A 22,928-nucleotide genomic window follows, 5' to 3' on the forward strand; every position below is an offset into this window, starting at 1 on the left:
GTATAGGACTCTAAAGAAGAAGAGCAAGAGAGAACCAGCACGGACATCAGGGCAGAAGGAACCAGCTTGATTAGAAAAAGATCAGTTATGCCAAAGGCGACAGAGGAAACCATCTGCCACCGCTAACCTGCCGTCACAACTAGCTGAGGGCTGCATATCACCTGCCCACTGTGGACATCGTCTTCAACCAGCTCAGAATAATCAACAGCATTGTCATTACTCTTAACCCAGCCTAGTGGTGGAGGGAGAAACAGAAAACACAGCAAAATTACAGATCCAGCAGGCAACACCTTTTTCCTACCACAGCTTCTGCACCCACATTCATGAAGGACGTGAGAAAAAGGAGTATGGCTTTCGCAGGAGTATCCTAAGCCTCATTCCCATCAGCAACTAGACATGATGATAAAAGCAAAAGTGTAACATGTCCAGCTAAGGAACAGATGATTGTTATTATGTCTTCATATGTAAAACCACAGAATTCAAAGAGGGCGCACTTTCTTTTTCCCATGACTGTAAGGGAAACACCAAGGCAAGGAATGGGAGGGAGGGAGGGAGGGAGGAATACAATATTTAATTCACAGAATATGAACAAACCAGGTGCAGATAACAAATCACATAGAAGCTGTTGGCATAGGGCTTGTGCCAAGCATGTGCAGCTCCCCAAGCATGTAGGTTCATGGCAGTGCAGTTTGTGCTGAAAGAAATTCAGTCAGACTCCAACTTTTCAGTCAGTTCAGTACTTACTGACAGGTCCAAAGCATTAAGACAGTTTCACTGTATACATAAAGTACAGGCTTCCACTAGATCCCTGGTAGAAGGTGTAGGCTTCAAATGCAAAGCAAGTACAACTCACAGCATACATACAACACAAAGCTCAGTATCAATCTGGCAGAGCTTCCTCAAAGCAAACCGAACAGACAATGTACAAACCCTCTCTTAATATACTCAAGAAAGACCATAACCTTGGCTGGTTGCCAGGTCACAGTGACCTTCAAACACCAATCACAAGATCTGCAGGTGCAAGATAAGGGAAGCCATGCACCAAATTTTTCTGAACAGCAATTAAAGGAACCACAACACATAGGAACCATCACATATAAACCCCTTCAGTCCCAGTGCAGAATATCAGCTCCCCTGATGGAATCCAGTTTAGTACCAACTTTTCTTCCACTGGCATAAGGATTTATGCTTAGACATCTGATTTCTGCCTATTACATGTGGCTACTTACTACCAGACAAGCGTTTACAAGATTATAGTCTGTAATCTTCAGCTCTCAGTGTTTTCCTTTTGCTTTCCTGGATCTAGCACTACATCCAGGATTGTAAACAAAGAAGATCTGAGAGGGAGTCCTGGCAAAACAAGCTCTGCCTAGGCATCTAACAAAACACTAAAATTAACAGAAGAGTAGCATCTTTATCTGTCCCTTGCATCATCAATCTATGAGAAGATCAAACCCAGAGGAGAGCATGACCTTAACAAAACTGATCGACAAAGAAAAAGGTTTTAAGCTCTTCTAAAAGAAATCTGGGAGGGAACCAAATACATCTCTGGGGAAGGGGAGAGTTGGAGCCACAAACAAAAAGAAAGTCCTATCACATGTGGCTCTCTCAGGGAAGAGTTTACAAGATTGCAACCTGAGGTATATAACTTCATCCATTTCTTCCTGAAGCATCTGTGCTAATTGTATATAACGTTGTGCTATTGTATTGGGGGCTGGCAGGTGGCGCTGTGGGTTAAACCACAGAGCCTAGGACTTGCCGATTAGAAGGTCAGCGGTTCAAATCCCCACGACAGGGTGAGCTCCCATTGCTCGGTCCTGCTCCTGCCAACCTAGCAGTTTGAAAGCACGTCAAAAGTGCAAGTACCGCTCCGGCGGGAAGGTAAATGGCGTTTCCGTGTGCTGCTCTGGTTCGCCAGAAGCGACTTAGTCATGCTGGCCACATGACCCAGAAGCTGTACGCCGGCTCCCTCAGCCAATAAAGCAAGATGAGCGCCGCAACCCCAGAGTTGGTCACGACTGGACCTAAGGTCAGGGGTCCCTTTACCTTTACCTAGCAGAAGCTGCCACTTTGCTACTAAGTCTAGCCATTGCTTGCAGATGCTGAGGAAGCATCACTAAAGCATCAACCAGCTGGACCTCTTTTTAATACACAAACAGGAGTCATCCCAGATCCTGAGACCAAAGCCCTTCTTCTACCCTAGACTTCCCCAACCTGGTGCCCTCCACATTCTGTTGCACCAAAAGTACCATCTTCCTTGACCATTGGCTGTGCTGGCTAGAGCTGATGTGAGCTGGATTCCAACAACATGTGGGAGACACCAGGTTGGAGAAGGCTGTTCTACCCCAGACCCCCAAGGCAAAAAGGTTATCTCACCTTCCTCATCCATCTGGGCTTCATCTACCACAGAAGCATCATATTCACCGGCTGTGGCTTCGGTTATGTAGCTCCCCAGATCCATTGCCCCTAGATCAGCCAAACGTTTTTTTGTTTCCTGGGAGAAAGAAAGAGAACAGAAGTTGGTCAGAAGTGGAAGGAAAGACAGTATTATGGAGTAGAGTTGGGAAGGCATAACTGCAAAGTTATTAGGAGGACAAAGCAGTAAGTTGCACTGCAGATAACATCTAGCCACACTGCACTATTACCAGAAATGCATACCTGGGAGCTATACAAGATGTGACAGTAGTTTTCATGGCTGAGCACATTTTGTATGCAGGAGGCCCCGGATCCAGTCTTCAGTATCTCCAGTTAAAAAGATGCAATGCTGAAAAAAATATCTGGAGAACCACTGCTAGTTAAAGCAGATAGTACTGGTTTAGAACAACCAGAGGTCTCATTTGATATAAGACTGTTTCATATGGAAGGTGAGTGGGGGGGAGCACTATGGGCTCAGTGACAAGACCTCAGTGACATTCAGTCTTTTGCATCTCAGGCTGAAGGACAAGTGGGGGGAAAATCCTTCTCTGCCTGGAATATCTTGCAGAGGTACTACCAGTTACAGCAGATGCACAGCTGCAAGAAGAATGTGTGTGTGTGTGTGTGTGTGTGTTTCAATAGCAGGGAAAGGGGCTTCTAATTAACGCTTTGTCCAATGCTGTAGCTTTAATCAGCTTCAATCAGCTATGCTTGTTAGAAAAGGCTCCCACACACTCATGCAGGAACTTTCCCAGCCCCTTCTTGAAATGTCAAGGTTGAACCAGGAGGCTTCAGTACACAAAGCACATTGTCCACAACCAAACCATTGGTCCACCTAGTCCACCATTTGCTATTAATGTGATTGGCTCTCCAGGCTTTCAGGCAGGAACTCTCCAATCCTTACATTGAGATGTCAGGGATTGATGGAAGAGGGGGAGAGGGTTTTTTGATGGGGGAGTGGGGAGGGGCTTCTGCACACAGAGCACATGCTCCAAAACCAGACCAGTGGTCCCCCCAGCCCAGAATTCTCCATGCTTGCTGGAAGTGGCTCTGCACTCCCTCAGACAGGAACAGTCCCAGCCCCACCTTTAAATGTCAGGGGTTGAACTGGGGATGGGGGGCAGCTTCTGCACACAGAGCACATGCTCCAAAACCAAACCAGTGGTGTGTGTCCCCTGCCCCCAGGGGGCAGGGGCGGGGGGGGGGGGCAGAAAAAAAGAGAAGAGGAAAGCAAGTCTTCAGCCACCAGAGATTTCTATGTATCATCCAGAAAGTAAAGCCAGAGAAAATGTGGTAAATTTAGAACAAAAATTCCCCCCCTGAAAAAGAAGAATTTCCCCCCCCCCCTAGAAAAAGAGGGCACATGACAACCCTAGATATTTGCTACGCTTTTCTGCAGGAGCTCTCCCAGTCCTCCCTGGCGACTGAGGAAGAGCTCTTCCCCATGCGGAGCAAGCCCCCTAACTATGGAGCTCCAGTCCCGGGGCGGCTGCTCGGAGAGTAGCGAGCCCCAGCCCCCTGCCCAGCCCCCTGCCCCCGAGAGGAGCCCACCTCGTCGAAGAGCTCTTCCCCATGCGGAGCAAGCCCCCTAGCTATGGAGCTCCGGTCCCGGGGCGGCTGCTCGGAGAGTAGCGAGCCCCAGCCCCCTGCCCAGCGCCCAGCCCCCTGCCCCCTGCCCCCGAGAGGAGCCCACCTCGTCGAAGAGCTCTTCTCCCTCGAGCTGGCCGTGGTCGTTAATGCTGCCGAAGTGGAATGCGGCCAGGGAGAAAGGCTTGGCCGCCGACGCCGACGCCGACGCCGCCGCTTCCTCGCTGTCCGTGTCTGACATCTCCGCCAAGCGGTATCTGCAGGTGCCGCCTCCAACAGCGCCATTTATTTCAACACGTTTGTTTATAACGGAAGCGGAAGTTGCGCCGTGTCTCGCCGCATTCATAGAGAGCAGCCATGAGGGTAGAGCGGCGCTAGAGTAGCGAGTTTGCTGTGGGACGGGACGCGGGAGGCCTGTGAAGAACGAGGAGGCGTGGCTTCCCACTACGCCGGGCTGAGCGAAATGAATGAGCGATGGCATAGCTCAAGTCGGCAGAGCGAGCGCGGGTTGCGGGCTCCAGCCCCTACGCTGGGAGAATAGATTTATTCCGGGACCCTTGTAGTCTTTTAAAGGGGGGGGGGGGGTAACGCTGCAATCCTAAACTTCCATACCTGGGAGTAAGCCCCATTTAATTCAATAGCACTTACCTCCGAGTAGGCATGCTTAGGCTTGCACTACTGAAACATGTTCCACGAGGTGGCAGCAACATAGCTGTCAACTTTTCCCTTTTCTTGCGAGGAACCCTATTCGGAATAAGGGACTTTCCCTTAAAAAAAGGAAAACGTTGAAGCTATGGGCAGGAAGAAGGGGGGGTAGCAGCAGGCTTGGGACGAAATCAGAGCTTACCTAGCTTAACGCAATACCAGTGGTTTACCCGGAAAGGTGAAATTAGGGAGCTGAAACGGTGAGCAGAAGCACTGCACACTACTTTAACTTACAGGGCCACAGATGCCTGCTGGTATTTTTATATTCATTGTAAACCACTGTGCTAATTTGTTTTGAAGGGCAGGTGGTGTGTGAGGGGGTAATTTAAAAAATACAAAGGGCTACTGCAGGGTGCAAGACTGGATGGACAGTTGGCCTGACCCAGCAGAGTTCTTGTGCTCTTAAGGGAAGACAGAATAGATTTGCAGATTTGCATCCACATAAAGGTAAAGGTAAAGGGACCCCTGACCATTAGGTCCAGTCATGACCGATTCTGGGGTTGCGGCGCTCATCTCGCTTTATTGGCCGAGGGAGCCAGCGTATAGCTTCCGGGTCATATGGCCAGCATGACTAAGCCGCTTCTGGCGAACCAGAGTGGAAATGCCGTTTACCTTCCCACCGGAGCAGTACCTACTTGTCTACTTGCACTTTGACGTGCTTTCAAACTGTTAGGTTGGCAGGAGCAGGGACTGAGCAATGGGAGCTCACCCCGTCGTGGGGATTTGAACCGCCAAAGGTCGGCAAGTTCTAGGCTCTGTGGTTTAACCCACAGCGCCACCCGCGTCCCTTTGCATCCACATATATTCACACAATTGCTTGTTTGGGGAAATGGGTAAGTTTTTATTGTGTTTTCTGCACAACTACCACCCAGCAGAAATCAGGCAAGGGTGAGGTGGCACTAGAGGTAACAGAAGTAGCATATGTCCAACTGTAGTTCTTGGACATTATAAATTTGGTCTGCCTACACCAAATTTGTGAAGGTCTGATAGAACAATGGAGTAGGAGACACTTCTGAAATGGAACAAAGACATGATAAAGGTTACATTTAAACAGGCGTAGATGATGGTAGCTGCTGCACCATCCCTACTTCAACCTTTTAAGAGGCACTACTACTGTCATAACTCACATCCTCCTCTCCAGCTCAGAATGCAATTCTAGGCATGACTGGAGAGATATTTCCCTCAGAACTAAATGCAAGATCAAAGCTGTAAAAACAGAGGAACATTCTTAAAGGGAGCAAGGGCATTTCATAAAAGATCAAAGTTGCTCTAAACAAACTTGGTTCCAAGGAACTACAAATTCCTTATAACAAAAGCTCAGGGAGAAAGGGAACACTTTTTGAAACAACCCTTACGAAAAGAGAGAAAGAATGAATAACCAGACAAAGGAAAAAACCAAGAAAATGCTTTATTACAATTTAATTCTGCATAATTTAAAAATAACTCCGTTAGTCGCCATACAAATTTATTTTTTAACTATAAAATCAGTTGCCAGTGTATGTTTCAGTACCACACAGTCTCAGATTCCCCTTGCACATTAAGGCACATGTGGCACACCCATCAACCACGTAAAACCTCAACCTAGAGAAATTCCTTCCAACGGGCAGATCAGACAGCTATTTCACCTTGGCCCCTGCAGCACCCAGAATTATTTCTGCAAGGCAGATGAAGAAAGCTTTGCAAGTTTTTAGGGCCTGCACATTCTACACAAACATTCAAGTAAAAAAAAAAAAAAACCTATTGGCCTGCAGAGCCTAGTCCACAATATTTCTGGGCCTAAAGGCACCAGAGCCTAACACAGCATTTGGATCCAGAGATTAGACCAAACCATATTTAACTGTGTTCCCTAGTCACCAAGAATGTGTCCGTCTCCACTTTAAATCCTGAGAATGGTCAGATCACAGCCAAAGGACCCAGGCTATGTGGGGAGGAGAAGAAAATACCCAATTTCAATTGTAGTGATCTAGTCAGGTTAGCCTCAACTCTTAGGACTTCTAGGTGCAGATTTTGTTCAACCATGGTGTGAACTACACTGGCTTTGCACCTGGTCTCAGTTATCTGTCTAGCTCCATTACGCCTGCATTTTATTGGCATCAATACCGAGGACAGCTCACAAGTACTGTGATTCTAAAGTCAGGCAAATTTTGCTCTCCATTTACACACACCAGATTTGTAATCAGAACAATCGTCATATAAAAACATAAATAATTCACTTCGAAATGGTGCTGAGCTTTAAAAAAAAAAAAAAGGAACAGAATTCTGCTCAGTATTGTTTTGTTCCTTGGCAGCAATGCAGCATACCTGTGGAGAAAACACTCATTTCTCAAGAACTGCAATTAACAAACTCGTTGATCAAATAAATAAGCTATCCTTGGCCAGAGAGACGCCATAGAGCATCAGGCTCCCAATAAACTAAAGATCTTGAATATGGCCACAAATCATTATAAGTAAAAAAAGTTCCTTAATGCCACTAGATTAAATCAGCTGTGGTGCTAGAAATGCATGTTTTCTTTTTAAAAAGCACTTGCACATGTTTTTTTTTTCCAAGAAAGGGAAGTTAATATTTCAGTGAAAGTTAAAACCCTGCCTATATGCACCTATATTGGGTACCTATGTCCTAAAGAGGTCAACAAACCAGTGCAACATTTTAATAGCATTTACACCTGAAAGTTTAGAAGGCAAGAAATTACTGATATTTTCACCTGCAGGAGAAAACATAGTACTAATGAAAAGGCACAGAAATACAGTACTGCTTTGTAGCATTGGCAATTATATTAAAAAGGCAGGTGGGGTGTAGTGAGCAAATGAGACCTTCTGATCTAGAGCAGGCAGATCTCTGCCATCTATACCACATTCGTAAGATTTACGGTCAACCACAACATTTGGGGAAGGAGGCATATGCTGAGGAAATGGTGGGCACTGCCACGTTGCCCATGGACATAAAGGCCAGCCAGTCCAGAGTTTATAGAAGGGTACCTGTAGCATAGCTGAGTTCAGTAAGCTTCCAACAGTATAAAACATACCTAAAATCAAGTGAGTGGGCATTCTCCTCATTGTGGGGTTTAGTTGGCCTGGCAGCGATGCCATCAGGGCATCTTCCTACAGCAGGCACAGCAAGAGTATAATCTTGGAGTGATGGACTCTTATGGCAGGCTGAGAAAGGAAATCTCATCCTGTGGAGGGCAAGCCCAGCTTTAAAAGGATATGTGGCAAAGTCAGTTTTTGAAAGGATGCCTTGGCTTAATCACACAGCTGAGGGACACCCTCCAGAAACAGTAAGGAGCTGCATTATAAAGCCCAGTTTTCCAACCCTGAAAGCAAAAAGGGACCAGCTCCCAATCCCAGAACAAGTTTGTGGAACCTGCATCCAATTCCACAAAGAGGAGCAGAGTAGTTTTGATCTTATTGAAAGCCCTCTCAGTTTCTAAATCTGTTACCACATGTGGTGCTTGCATCCCACAGTGGAGACATTCTAAAATTCATAACATGTTCTCAAACACTCTTGGCAAATTGACACAGTTATTGGAAAGGCACAGCCCTATCTATACAAAAGACAGCTAACTGATGAAGAAATTGTTAGGAAAAGCAACAGTGGCACATGAATCAAAACAGATTACTGTCTCCTTCAGAAAGGACTGTATCTTAGGTTTGTATAGCAAAGAAAGCACTTGTCTTGGACAGTGTCTCTTGGCTGCAGCTCTCCTCCACTGAAGAGATGGAGAATTAGGTAAGCATAGACACTGAGAATATGGAAGATAGGGTGATCTTAAAACTTGGAATTGATGTCTTTTGTTCCAGTCTGCTGGAACTGGCACCTGAACTGCAGGAGTGCTTGCGGAAAGAAATATATCTCTTTAGAGCCATTAGTGCAAGATGCAATTAGATTAAGGAGGCAACCTTCAAAACAACCCAAAGCCCTCAATCCTTGCTCCACGTTCCTTGGCGACTACAACAGAAGGCACTTCTTGGAGTTCTTCTTTGTCACAGGGTATAAAACGGCACGCACAGCTTCAGCAAAGACTTCTCTTACCCCCTCCTGGTTCAGCGCTGAACATTCCAAATATTTGACGGCTCCAATCTGCTTGGCCAGCGACGTCCCCTGCTGGGGGGTGGTGGGGCCCAGGCTCTGCTCCTTCAGCTTCTTCACCGTCTCCGTGTTACTTCTCAAGTCCTTCTTAGTGCCAACAAGAAGAATCGGCACATTTGGGCAGTGGTGAGACACCTCAGGGTGCCATTTGTGCCTCACATTTGCGTACGAGGAGGGGCTCCCAATGGAGAAGCAGATGACGAAGACATTGGTCTGAGGATAGGAGAGGGTGCGCAGGCGGTCATATTCCTCCTGGCCTGCCGTGTCCCAGAGATTCAGACTAACCATCCTGCCATCAACAGTCATCTGAGCGCTGTAGTTGTCGAACACCGTGGGAATGTATTCCTCAGGGAATGCATTGGTAGTGTAGCTGATGAGCAAGCAGGTCTTCCCCACAGCTCCATCGCCAACAACCACGCACTTTATCGTTTGCATTCTTCTGATCTGAAGGGAAGAGTCCTGCACAAAGAAAGGAAGAAGTCAGAGGAAGCCAAACTCAGTTGGGAGAAAAATACTGGACCAAGCCTCCAGTATTGCTAGGAGACTTATGCAATAACTCAGAAACCAAGTTATGGACATGCATTCCGCACCCACCCTTCTCCAGAGACGACTCACATCCCACTTGCCCAGGGGACAGCAAAGCCAAAGAGAGGCAGACTCAGGCCTCTACCATCAGCCAATGGCCACAGGGAGGCTTCGCCCTCTGCTGTCCAGGAGAAAATCATGGCAAGATGGAAATAAAACCTGGTCCCACCCCATCAGCCAAGGGAAGCGTAACTGAAAGGAGCTGGTTTCCCACCTTCCTGCCTCAAAACGTAAGGTTTACGGGGATGGGCCACATCTCAGTGGTGGAGTATCAGGAAGAAAGTCCCAAGTCTGCAGCAACTCCAGGTAGGGCTGAGAGAGGCTCCCTGTCTGGAACCCTGGAGAGCCTCTGCTAGTCACCACAGACAGTACTGAGCTAGGTAGACCAAGCGTTTGATTTGGTGTCAGGAAGAATTCCCATGTTCTTTAGTCTCCAATTGCAAGTTGCCCTGAGACTGCAGAGCTGAAAAGAGGCACTTTCTAGCTACATGCCTCGGCCAGGAGACTGAAGGGCTGCTGGGCTGGATAAGCTGCCTTGGAAGATCATTCGCTAGAATGGGAAAATATAAATATTCTAAATTGCGAATGACGTGTAACAGTTCCTAAAGAAACCACAAACAGATTGAGAGGATTCTGTTTTGTCTATTGTACCTTTTGTTTTAGTACAGTGCCTTTAACAGTAAACTGCATTAGGAGAAAAGTGCACTAGGAGAAAGCAGAATACGAACGTATTAAATATGTAAGCATTTAAAAGAACCACAACCACAGTAAGGAGCTCATTTTTCAGAAGTTATGCAAGGAGAAAAGAGAAACCAGCCAGGAATGAGCCAGAAGCAATCAGAGAACAACCCACCACTACCACCACCACCCCCCAAAAACCCAGGAAGCTGTCTTACATAGCACAGGAGCTTTTTCTTGACCTAGTTTAACAAACACTCTTTAAAACCATGTTCCGGGGAGCTAGAACCTACTCCTAAGCAAACCATGCATCTGAACAAGACCAGGTCTGCCTGATGTATTTTGTAAAACTCCAGAGATTGTAAAACACAATGACTTGTTGTCTCAACATAAAAAAGGTAAAGGGACCCCTGACCATTAGGTCCAGTCGTGACCGACTCTGAGGTTGCGACGCTCATCTCGCTTTACCGGCCGAGGGAGCCGGAGTACAGCTTCCAGGTCATGTGGCCAGCATGACTAAGCTGCTCCTGGCGAACCAGAGCAGCGCATGGAAACGCCGTTTACCTTCCCGCCGGAGCGGTACCTATTTATCTACTTGCACTTTGACGTGCTTTCAAACTGCTAGGTTGGCAGGAGCAGGGACCGAGCAACGGGAGCTCACCCCGTCGTGGGGATTCAAACCGCCGACCTTCTGATCAGCAAGTCCTAGGCTCTGTGGTTTAACCCACAGCGCCACCCGCGTCCCTTGTTTTCTCAACATACATTCACCCTAAACTCACACACACACTTTTTGGTTTGTCAGTAACAGAGCAATCCTAACCCTTGATCTATGTCATGGCTCAGTAAACTAAGGCCTGCGGGCCAGATCAGGCCCAATTGCCTTCTGCATTTGGCCCGCGGACGGTCCTGGAATTGCCACTTGGATCGGCATGATCATTCATGCTGTGCCTTTTTTTTTTTCTAATTGCAATTTCCCCCCCTGGGCACCTTTTTCACCTTCTCCCTCCCTCCTCCTGGATTCTCCCTGCCCTGTGGAGGCAGGGAGCTGGGCTTTGATTGGTGGCAGCCAATCCAAAGCCTTGCCGCCCGTGCGCTGAGGCACGGCCCAGACTCGCCACCCGCCTGCCAGCCTCTCTGCATTGTAGGCATCATGAGAAGAGTGTCACGGGGCTTTGGCTGGAGCTTGGAGTGCCTGCTGGCCCCGCACCAGGTACCTGGGAAATCTGGCCTAGAAAGGAGAGGCACCACCGGCTCCCAACCAAAAGCAGAGCGGTGGAGGAGGTAGGAAAGTGGGAGAGGGGAGGGGCTGGGGGAGAGAGGGGGAGAGAGAGAGGCCCCCTCCACCGTGTGTGTGCGTGCATGCATGCGTATGTGTGCACGCGCGCATGCGTGCGCAGTCCGGCCCGCCACAAGGTTTGAGGGGTGGTGAACCGGCCCCCTCCTAAAAAGTTTGCTGACCCCTGATCTGTTGTTGGAAGGGATTAAGAGTGCAGTGATTTCCCTCTGCCAGCAGGGGGGTCCTCCCTTGCGCCTGCCAACAGTGCAGATTATTGACAGGATACCACTTGTGGTATTTGGGCAGCCAGTGTAAAGCCTCGGAATGGGGCAGGATACAGGAAGAGCTGGTCTAGACAAAGATTTGCTGGATTCTAAACTTCTCCATCAGAGGGACGCAGGTGGCGCTGTGGGTTAAAGCCTCAGCGCCTAGGACTTGCCGATCGAAAGGTCGGCGGTTCGAATCCCTGCGGCGGGGTGCGCTCCCGCTGCTCGGTCCCAGCACCTGCCAACCTAGCAGTTCGAAAGCACCTCCGGGTGCAAGTAGATAAATAGGGACCGCTTACCAGCGGGAAGGTAAACGGCGTTTCCGTGTGCGGCTCTGGCTCGCCAGAGCAGCGATGTCACGCTGGCCACGTGACCCAGAAGTGTCTCCGGACAGCGCTGGCCCCTGGCCTCTTAAGTGAGATGGGCGCACAACCCCAGAGTCTGTCAAGACTGGCCCGTATGGGCAGGGGTACCTTTACCTTTACCTTTAAACTTCTCCATCAACTGGAGAGGGGTCCAATTCAGAGCTGGCTCAGCAAATATTAAGACAAATACTCCCCCCTCCCCCACACAAAAAAGACTTCTGCCCTGGTCAGTACATGGCTAGTTTTCAGATATCGCAGTGGAATAACCCCTACTGCTCCCCAGCCAAGAGTTAGCATTGGCCCCTGATTGTTAGAAAAGTTTTCCTGGTTGCTGAACCAAAGTTTTTGAATAAACAGCAAAGAAACAAACCAGACACTGTGTAATAAGCTTCTAGCAATCTTGAGCAGTCTTAACTTTGGTTCTCTACCAGCAGAAATTCTCTACATTGAAAATGACTGCAAGAGAAACATCTTCTGCTTTGTTAAATCTGAACTATCTGTCAGCTGCTCTGGTGCAATCTAGGGCCCAATTCAGCAGCCCAAGACCCACAACAGCTTAGAACGCAACAGCTGTGATGGGTGCTCAGAACGTTTCCTCTCTCAGCCAGCACCAGAGGCACGGAGGCCTTCTGTGAATACACAAAGAACTGTTGAGAAGGAAGCCAAGAGCAGATTATTCTTAACAATGAATGGTCCAGCAGGAATTAAGGGGCTTGAGCTGCAAACACGTTAATACCAAATATATGTGAAGAGTTCAGAATGAAAGCAAAGTGCAAAGCTCAGCACAGGCCTCGTTACTCTGGAAAGTTTCAGAATGACTTTTAGCATGAAAAATTCAAATTCACCAGAGACAATTTGGGGATGGGGCGGGGAGTCCATTTTCTGACAGGACACTTCCCAGCACTTTCCCAATGGACTTGGTGGAGCCGCATATCACTCCCAAATATAAACCAAAAGCCTGCACGCTTTCAAGCTGGAACTGCCAAGCTAGCCCATACAAGAAACAACTTGTCAGCCTCTTTCTTTGGAAGGTGCTACTTAGCTCCCAGGATGCAGTTTCCTGCTGAGCGAGAAACCCTCTTAGAAGATAACGCAGCCCATTCCAAGAGACTAACAGCTGAACATGTATTAGCAGGGCAGCTCTCCAGAGAGCAACTCAGTCAACCACTCTCTGCAACCTTTGGCTCAAGTCCCTTCACTTAAAGCAATTGCTCCAGTTCCTCAACAAATCACCAATCTCCTTTTTGGGGATGTGGGGGGAGAGAACACTGGCACCTGGAGTTCCCTGTTCACACAGCAGCAATCATCCACACTGAAGCTCTATCCAATCTGAACTCCCAAAATGTCCTTCCACCATCATCTTGCTTGAATAGTTCATACTAGCCGCAAACAAGCAGCTAGAGTCTGAGACCCAAAATTTTGAAACTGCCAGTGCAAAGACAGTTGCGCTAGTGTAAGGGCAAGAATCACAGTTGCGCAATATGAAATCCAGCACAACGGTTGCACTAGTGGAATTTTTTTTGTGGAACAGGAAGTAATGGGACTTCTGTTGTGCAACCAGCCACGAGAGCCAAACCAATATCCTGCATCTTCTCGTGTGACATTTAACTTGAATTCCTCCCCATATATTTTAAGTTTTATGGACTGCTGTTTCTGTGAAAGTTGCTAACATATCTGGAGGCTTCCCCAACCTGGAACCTTGCAGATGTTCAAAACTACACCTCCCATCATTCCTGACCAGTGGCTATGCTAGCTGGGCTGGATGGGAGCTGGAGACCCACAATGCCTGGAGAGCACCAATTTGGGGAAGCCTGGATCCATGCAATTGCATATGGGAGGAATGTTTGCCATTGAGGGAATGCAGTCACTTTCAAGGGAAAACTAGGAAGCTGTGGTTAAATGAAAGGGGAGCACTGGTGTGGTATAGAAGGCAGCCTACAAAATCTGGGAAACTGGACTCCTGCTCAGTCCTGTATCTTTCCAGATTCAATCCCACCACTCTAGCCAATAACTGATCTCAGGCTTGCAAAGATCTCTGCCACAGACACTAAAGAGCTATCTCGTCAAGCCTGGACAAGATGGAGCTAACCAGCTCAGCTTCATATACAGAAGTGTGTAAAATGTCACATGCTATCTCAACTATCATATACCACAGGCTCAGCAAGGACAGCCGCCAGTTACAAAAAATGGCTAGAAATTTAACTGTGATAAGGGAACCTTGGTCTGCCCAACATCTAAACATCCACATGTAAATTTCTGCTAGTGTAATAACAAGCAGAGGTGGCCAGAATATTCCCCGCCCCCCAAAAATGGAATCGGTTTGCTAGTTATCTTCATTAAGAGTGAAATCCTATACCCACTTATTGTATTTATCTATCTATCTATCTATCTATCTATCTATCTATCACCTTTAACATACATATCATGGTGGTGCAGAAAATACAAAATACAATGAAAACAACTGGGAAGGAAGCCCCAGTGAACTCAATGGAACTTATATGTAAGGAATTGTGTTGTTAAGAGTGTTGGTTTAGGGAATTTCTTGGCCACACTTTATTTAAGGCTAACAGTTTATAACCAGCATCTATTTTATTATTATGAATTATTTATTTCATTTACAAATCACATCCTACAAAGCATCTTTACCAACTCATTCACTTTCCCCAGCAAATGTCTTTCACTCATCACATCTCTATAATGCACAGACTTCTCCCCCCATACCCCACGCGCCAAAAAACAGTATTCCATGATGCACTGCAAGAACAATATAGCAGTGACTTATATAGATATTCAATATAGCTTTGAAGATTACATTTGAAAACATAACTGTAACAATAGTGTCACAAGATCAGTTTTGTCTGCTTCCTGCTAGAAGGAAGAGAGTGCTGGGTTATGGAGCCAGGGTGTCCAGATAGGAGCAACGCCCTGGTAGCAAAACTGCATTTGCAGCAGGACCCCAAGCTCCAACAGCCCTCACTTTCCCTAGCTGTTCCATCCTCACTAATGTCAGCAGCTCAATCTGCAGCAATGACTGTGAGTTCAGATCAGCCTGGTATCCCAAACACCCTCCCTGCAAGGCACATAATATGCTGTCAAAAGCTGCCACACCTCCAGGGAGAGATAAGGTGACAAACTGTAAACAGTCAATTCAGATACATTGTACAAAAAACCACTTCCTCACCCACTCTGCTTCAGTCCTCCCCAGTGGTTGCTGTACATGGCAAGCAGCTTTGCAGATGCTGCTGCAGGGTGAGAGGAGCCCTGCCACAGATTGTGCATACAAAGGATTTGCTGCTCGCACATGTCCCCCTGTGTGCTAGCCATATTCAAGCCATATTGAAAAGGAGTTGGGAAGGAGGGTGTATGCGCACACTGTGTCATTAAGATTCCTACATAAATTATAGCTAAATTCAGATGAAAGCAGAAAATTTATCCAATTAAATATAAAATCAATATTTTGACAACTCTGCATCCTGTTTCTGTAAGCTGATATACAAGTTTTAATGTGATGTCTGCTTACTGGATCAGTAAAATAAAAGACAATTTGATGCTACCAGACTATATGGAAGTAGCCAGTGTAAGAGAGTGCCAGTTCTGAAATTTAAATGACAGAGCGTGGAGTTGGGGGTAGATCATAGAAGGGTTACCAAGTCCCAAGCACCCTTTGTGGGTGGGAGAAAAGCATCACGTGATCACCAGCTCAAATTGACACCCTTGAACGAAGTCTAGCTGGCAAGCCACCAGAAAGAAAGAAAGCAGCCTTATGCCCCAGGGAGGTACACAAGCTGGGTGGAGAAGCAGCAGCCATGCCTCACTGCTTGTGCTCTGGCCTCTCATCCACAGGCAAAACCATCTCTGGATCATGCAGCTGTGTAACAAGGAATGCAAGACCTGCCAAAGAGCAAGGGGAGGACCAATCCCACCTTAGAAAAAGAAGCCCTGAACGGATGCCAGTGTTCGAAACTCCCATTGTTCTAGGCGCATTTTGCGACAGGGAATTTAATTAGTGTGAGCATTTTCTGAGCTACGGACGCAGTACTGCACCTAAGATATCAGATTAAAACTGCATAATGGAAGAAAAGGAGCAGCGTTTTCTGCCTCCCCACTTCCAGCTACTCTTTGAAGACTGGAGAAGAGACCCTCTTAAGAATACTAGGGAGGTGGGCAGAAGGACTAGACCATATGAAAAATGAACATAATATTTTAGCTGCAGTTTATTCATTTTCAGCTTTGTATTCTTGTTATTAAAAAAGTGTGCCTAGACATTTCTTTGTTGTGCCCGTAACTTAGGTTTAAGGTGCCATTTAGCTCCTAGCTTTCATATCTCAGTTTCTAACACTGACGGATGCCTTGCTAAGTATCTCTGCAGCACCCAGAATGCATTGCAGGTGGCCAACTTTTCTCTAAACCTACTCTGGCATGTTTACTAACAGTATGATGCACAAATCACAGCAATTTAATTTCTCTGGGAAAAGTTTTACCTGTTAATTTCTACACCTCTGGCTGCTGTACAAGCACAGGAGCAGACCAAGTTGGTCAGCTGGCAACTCTAGTCAATGCATTTGATCAACAGTCCCCCCACCCACAGTGAATAAAGATGAAGACCTCCCCTCTTCTCCACCATCACCAACAGTATCTTTTGGTCCCCTTTTTTAGAACATTTTTAAAGCCTATTAGAAATGCAACAAAAGTCCTCAGGTGGGTAACACCTTTATTAGGATCAATAAAAAGGTATCCATGTAGAGAACAAGTTCCCACATTCTCCAGAACTGTCAGAAAAATGTTAAAATGTTTGCAGAGGGGGAGAAGAGAGAGAGAAGTAGAAGTGTATAATGTTGAAAGCACAAATCCTACAGCTTACAACAGCAGAAGTGTTAATGTCTATTACAAATAGAAAACTCTGGGGCTTTAACAATATTGCTCTCTCTTCTCCCCAGCTCCTCCCTTGTTATTTTTCTCAACTTCTTCAAGCTGGACCTTATGCAAGACAAGGACAAACATAATATACCTGGAACTCAGGATTATACTTCATGCATCTGATGAAGCAGATTGTAGCTCAATGACATTTATGTCACAGTAAGATTTGTCAGTCTTCAAGCTGCTACAAGACTCTGTTATTTGGGCATGATATCCAAAGACTACATTCTGCAGTTTTGGGAGAAACCTTCATTGGTTAAAAGACCAATATAAACTGCAGCCTCTGGACGTTAGGGAAACAAGCACTGGCTTTATACAGTCAGACCATTAAGAACCTAGCCCAGCACTGTCCACTCTGACTTACAGCGGCTTCCAGAGTTTCAGGCAAGGATCATTCTCAAGACTCTGTGGAGAAGCAGGGATTGAACAAGGGACCTTCTGCATGCAAAGCAGATGCCCTACCACTGAGCTACATCTCTTTTACCTGCTAATTAATATGAGATTTCATAGCAGCCTCCAAGTTCATGATTTATTTCCAAAGTTAAGCCGCAGTGGTGAACCAGTTCAGCTGCTTGCCTCTGATCTAGTCAACATGAATCACAGCAAGTTCAGTTTTGTCTGCACTGACAGGCAGCAGCTCTCTAGGATTTAAGGCAGGGTCTTCTCCTAGCCCCACCTGGAGATGTCAGGGATCAAAGGCAAACTCTTTCCCCCCTACTGATACTGCTAATGAACAGAGGAAACTGCCTTATACAGAGTCAGGCCAATTCTTACTCTGCCCACTCTGTTACAGGCCTAAGGCTGGCAGCAGCAAGAAGGTACTGGCTGGAGGCAGACCTACAGGATTCCAGGCCTGGTACATTCCCAGCCCTCCCTGGTGGAGTGGAGGGTTGAAGCTGCACGCAAAGCAAGTGCCAAAGCCCTTCTCCAAGTCCCAGACCTTGATTTTTGCTGGGTTTTTCACAGAACTGTAGAGTTGGAAGAGACCAACTAACCCATGTAGTGATTGCAACCCCCTGCAGCAATGCAGGAATCCTTTGCCCGACATGGGGCTCGAACCCACAGCTCTGAGATGAAGAGTCTTCCCCCCCCCCCGACACACACACAAATTATTTTTTATTAATTTCCCAAACGATTACAAACCAAACCAAATTAAATTAATGCAATACAATTCCTTAAAATCACGTTTCTCGCTCCTGTCCCGAACACACGATCGCCATCCTTTTCCTCGCGTTGCCGCATCATTTCTCATTTACAGTCCGGCGAGCTAAGATTAAAGGTCTTAAGGCTCTCCCAGCTGAGCTACCCCACCAGCCTCCCCATACAGACGGCAGCAAGCCCCCTTTGCCCTGAACGTCACCATTTACCCCATGTAGCTCAGCACGGCCCGCACAGGCCGGCAGCAATCAATCAGGTTCCCCCCCCCCGCTTCCTCTTGGCGATTGCCAGCGGGGGCTGAAACAGCGGGCACAGATTATACCAAGCCGTCTCGCCCCCCCCCCCCCCCGCGGCACTCTGACCACTGGGCCCTTCTCCTCCAGCATTGCCTTGCACTGACTGGCAGCAGCCCTGCCTCCAGAGAGGCGATTCCCAGCCTTCCTCTGCTTGCAAGGAAGGTGCTCAGACACTGGACGGGGGGGGGCCTTCCTCATCGTGCCCCCCCGGAGCCCCCGGAGGCTTCTCTGAGCCCGTAAGAGATTCCCCCCACCCACAGGGGGTTCCTTTTTAAAATAGCCCCCCTCCCCCATCCTGTCAGGCCTGAGGGCGGCGGCCACACAGCGGGAAGCAAGCGCTCCCCGCCCCGCCCTCCCGACCCCCTGCTTCGCGAGGGGAAGCCAGCGTGGGGCTCCGGGTCTTACCTTGGGGTCCCCCCTGCTCTCTCTCGCTCGCTCTCTCCCGTCAGCTGCAACCGCCGCCGGCCGAAGAGAAGCTGTATCCGGCTGAGGGAAACCGCCCCCACACCTCCGCCGCAGCCCGGCCTCGATTCTGCGCACGCGCGCGCGCTGCCCGCCGGGCACACATACACACACACACACACACACACACAGAGAGAGAGAGAGAGAGCTCGAACCTACGGTGGCCGGGAGCCAGCCGACGAGCTTCCTGCGGCGTCTGCTCAAGGCGGACTTCCGTCCTCTCTCTTTCTCCCCCCCACCCCTCGGTCTATGGTTTTTCTTGCGTAGGGGAGGCTTCCGTGGCCAGCGACTGGGGTTGATGGGAGATGTAGTTTCCGCGGCTTCCCAGACTGAAAGAGGGCATTAGCTAGCCTACCTCGCAAGGAGGTTGCAGGCATTAAGTCTGGTTTGGAAACGTAGAGAGTTGTGCCTGCCCACTGAGGGGGGAAAGAAACCTCTTCCCCAAGAGAGGAGGTCGCCTGGCATCACTCAGCAGCTCTTTCTGATATTTTGAATTCTTGTGATTTTGCTGAATTGCTGATGAATTTATCATCGAGTTATTTATATGTTACTGTATTCAATGTTATAGTGTTTACAATGTGTGTGGGCAGTGCTGTTGTGATTATTGTGAGCTGCCATTAACACTGTCATGTGGGGATCCCTTGCAGATGACGGCCACAGTGCCTGGAGACAGTCAAGTCATGTATCCAGAAGAGTGACTAGGGGAGGAATGGCTGCTGGGAGGAGCGCAGAGAGAAGAAACGCCTTGCTGCATCTGCAGCAACACAACCAGGCACCTTCATCTGCCCCACCTGCAACAACACATGTCTCTACCGTATCGCTCTCTGCAGCCATAGCAGGAGCTGTAACTCTCCAGTGCTTTGACTTTACCCTCAAAGGCACAATCTTCCATTGTCTTACAAGATAGATGGATGCCGACAATAACAGCTTTGAGCTCAACATTTGTTGCTGGAAAAGCAGAATACAAATATTAAATATAATCCAGATCAAATCATTAATTTGATCGATTCATCAGCTAAAAACACATATGATGAATCAGTAAAGAAGGAATTTCTCCACTCAGATGACAGCCCTAGGAATAAGACAAGCCTCTGTGACCTTAGGCCAGTTTTGACTGCGGTGATGGCTGAGGTTTTTGAGACCATACATGAAATCAGCAGCACGAACATCATGCATCCCTGCTCCATTACTCATTTACTCAGAAGGAATGACCCCTGAGTTCAGAGAGGGTGACCACACACTCCAAATAATGTATACAGTGGTACCTCGGGTTACATACACTTCAGGTTACAGACTCCGCTAACCCCGAAATACAGTGGTACCTTGGGTTACATATGCTTCAGGTTACATACGCTTCAGGTTACAGACTGCACTAACCTAGAAATAGTACCTCGGGTTAAGAACTTTGCTTCAGGATGAGAATAGAAATCGTGCTCCGGCGGTGCGGCTGCAGTGGGAGGCCCCATTAGCTAAAGTGGTGCTTCAGGTTAAGAATAGTTTCAGGTTAAGAACAGGCCTCCGGAATGAATTAAGTTAACCCGAGGTACCACTGTACTCAGAAGTAAGTCCTATTGAATTCAGTGGTGTGTTGGGACGCGGGTGGCACTGTGGGTTAAACTACAGAGCCTAGGACTTGCCGATCAGAAGGTCGGCGGTTCGAATCCCCGCAACGGGGTGAGGTCCCGTTGCTCGGTCCTGCTCCTGCCAACCTAGCAGTTTGAAAGCACGTCAAAGTGCAAGTAGATAAAAAGGTACTGCTCCGGCGGGAAGGTAAACGACATTTCCGTGCGCTGCTCTGGTTCGCCAGAAGCGTCTTAGTCATGCTGGCCACATGACCTGGAAGCAGTACGCTGGCTCTCTCAGCCAATAAAGCGAGATGAGCGCCGCAACCCCAGAGTCGGTCACGACTGGACCTAATGGTCAGGGGTCCCTTTACCTTTACTAAATAGGGGTTAGGGTTACACTCTTACTCTCTAGGGGCATATGCCTGAACACCCTCATCCATTCACAACATCTGGGGTTCAATCACCTCATCTTCCAATGTCATGTATGCTATCATCTGCCAGCTGTGTTCTGTGGAAAAAAATAAATGGTCACAAATTTTGGCATCAGGTATGACAATATTTAAAAGCCCTTTGGGGGGAACATTTCAACCTTCCAGTTCTTTCTGTAAGTGATTCTAGAGAGCTCATCATAGAGCAATTTCAACAGGAGGCTGCAACATGAAACTGCTGAGTTACAAGCTATCAAGAGGTTCCACACTATCACATCTGATTGAATAGAGATAAAGGATATTTAATTCATATTTGTTCATTTCCTTGTCAATGTCAGAATGCCTATGTCATCAACAACTTGCTTATGTTACATAATTATCACCGCCTGTGTTTCTCTGCATTTCATGCAGTTAAGGCAGACATTCATTTATCACCCTGATTTCTTAGTTCCAGTAGGCAACTCAAGCACCAAAGCATGACGTCACTGGTATGGCAGAACAGAGGCAACGTGTGGGAATGTAAAGCATTTCCATTCACACTTCCTATACTTCTACATGCTGGCGCTCAGCAGCTGTGGCCATCCAGTGATTCACTCATACCAGGCCACAGGAGAACAAGGTGGTAGAAAGCACATATTTTTGCATTCAAAATGTTCCTGGTTCAATCCCTAGCACCTTTTCACCCAGAGCTGGTACCTCTCTGAGGTAGTTTCCAGGTTATCTGCTTATTGAGTATTCATCCTGCTTTCTTTGCAGGGAGATTAGATGACATCAGATATTTCTTAAGCATTCATTCTGCTTTGTTTGTCGGGAGATCACAAGATGTTGTGTCAAGCAGTTGCTGCCCCATATCAGCCCAGATACATGCTATTGGGCTAGTTATGCGTGCTTTCTGAGTGACACATCGTTTCCCATCAGGGAAAAAGAAAAGCTAGCTAAAGTTGAGATGGTGACAGGGAAAAGAACACAAATTTGTGGCCAGCCTGCTGAAAACAACAGCTCTTGCAAAAGCTAACGTGGATACCACTTCCAGAACATAGCACTTTCAAGGTAACACTTTCAAGGCAATACTTTCAAGGTAATACCTTGAAAGGTGTTACCTTACTTGTCATATCGCCCATGGCCACGCAGGCAGGCAGGCTTTGTTCCTCGGCAACCTGCTTCCAGGAACTCCAGAATTCTCACAGGTCACCATGTGCCTGAAGGACACTGTATTGAACAAAGGTGAAATTTTCCAGAAGCTCTACAAACGCCATCTTGGTATTCAGGATAACCCTACAATTAATTGGTAGTCATTGCAAGAATGAGCTCATATATGTTTATGTTCCCTTGCTTTGATGTATGCTAACGAGCTTGCTTTGATGTATACTAATGAATTTGCTTTGATGCTGCGCTTATCTGTGGACCTTGGGATGCTGGGCTCTAGGCCCAGAGAGGGGAAAAGCTTTGGACAGTTGCCACCTATGGCCTCACCAGCCAGGTGTGAGGGGAGGTTCTGGACAAATTGACGCAAGCTGTCTTTTGTGTAATTAATGCTTAGCATATTAGCACTTTGCAGGCAGGTCATGATGACCTCTGTTGCTGTTTCCATCCCATGTCTGTAAAGACTGTGAGGCTCTGCATGCTGTGTTGTGAGTTTATACCTTTCTTTTAATAAAGCACTTAGAAGAGGCCATTCTGGAGTTGTCTCCATCCTTCTTTGGTATCCCTGCATCAAACCACTTTGGGCTTGCAGCTCAGAACAGACATAGTATATTCTTCTCCTAGTTTATATGTAGGTCAGGGTAGGGGACTCAGTTTCAGGAGCTGAATGCAGCTCTCCAGCCCCCTTGGGACTTTCTGCAGCCCCCCCTCCCCCCTATCACACACAGACATCCTCTACTGGCCCTGCTTTGCACCCTCATAGAGTCTTTTTGCCTGGCCTGATTGCTACAATGAAGTTTGATCATGCTTCTTGCATGCCTGGATGGAGGAGAAAGCGTGTGCACAAGCAAGCCTACTGTACGAAGGTAAAATTTACATTAATTGGTCTGCCCAGTTTTGCCTCTGGCCGCGCCCACCATTGGCATATGCCAAGAAAGTAGGTCTTTGAGAAAGGTGTTCCCCACTCTGGCATCAGGCTGTTCTCGTTTCCAACT

At 47.5% G+C, this 22,928-nt stretch overlaps 1 protein-coding gene and 1 pseudogene across 2 annotated transcripts in view; both read right to left on the reverse strand.

The window, feature by feature from the left end:
- The window catches only part of TAF1 (TATA-box binding protein associated factor 1), a 51,285-nt gene extending 46,991 nt beyond the window's left edge, over positions 1–4,294 (reverse strand). Inside the window, exons 1-3 of the mRNA XM_079962620.1 lie at positions 4,109–4,294; positions 2,377–2,494; positions 128–232 (exon numbers count right to left, since the gene is read on the reverse strand). Of these exons, the coding sequence (XP_079818746.1) occupies positions 128–232; positions 2,377–2,494; positions 4,109–4,243 (358 nt within the window). The 5' untranslated portion in view covers positions 4,244–4,294. The remainder of the gene's footprint in view (positions 1–127; positions 233–2,376; positions 2,495–4,108) is intronic.
- A 1,802-nt stretch (positions 4,295–6,096) lies between these two features.
- On the reverse strand, positions 6,097–18,857 carry LOC307207397 (rho-related GTP-binding protein RhoG pseudogene; annotated as a pseudogene). The gene is made up of 2 exons (XR_013843931.1): positions 18,741–18,857; positions 6,097–9,253 (listed from the first exon to the last, which is right to left on the reverse strand). The product of XR_013843931.1 is annotated as a rho-related GTP-binding protein RhoG pseudogene (transcript).
- Between the last annotated feature and the right edge of the window lie 4,071 nt (positions 18,858–22,928).

The sequence above is a fragment of the Podarcis cretensis genome (genome assembly GCF_951804945.1).
Source record: "Podarcis cretensis genome assembly, chromosome: Z".
NCBI classification, from domain to species: domain Eukaryota; kingdom Metazoa; phylum Chordata; class Lepidosauria; order Squamata; family Lacertidae; genus Podarcis; species Podarcis cretensis.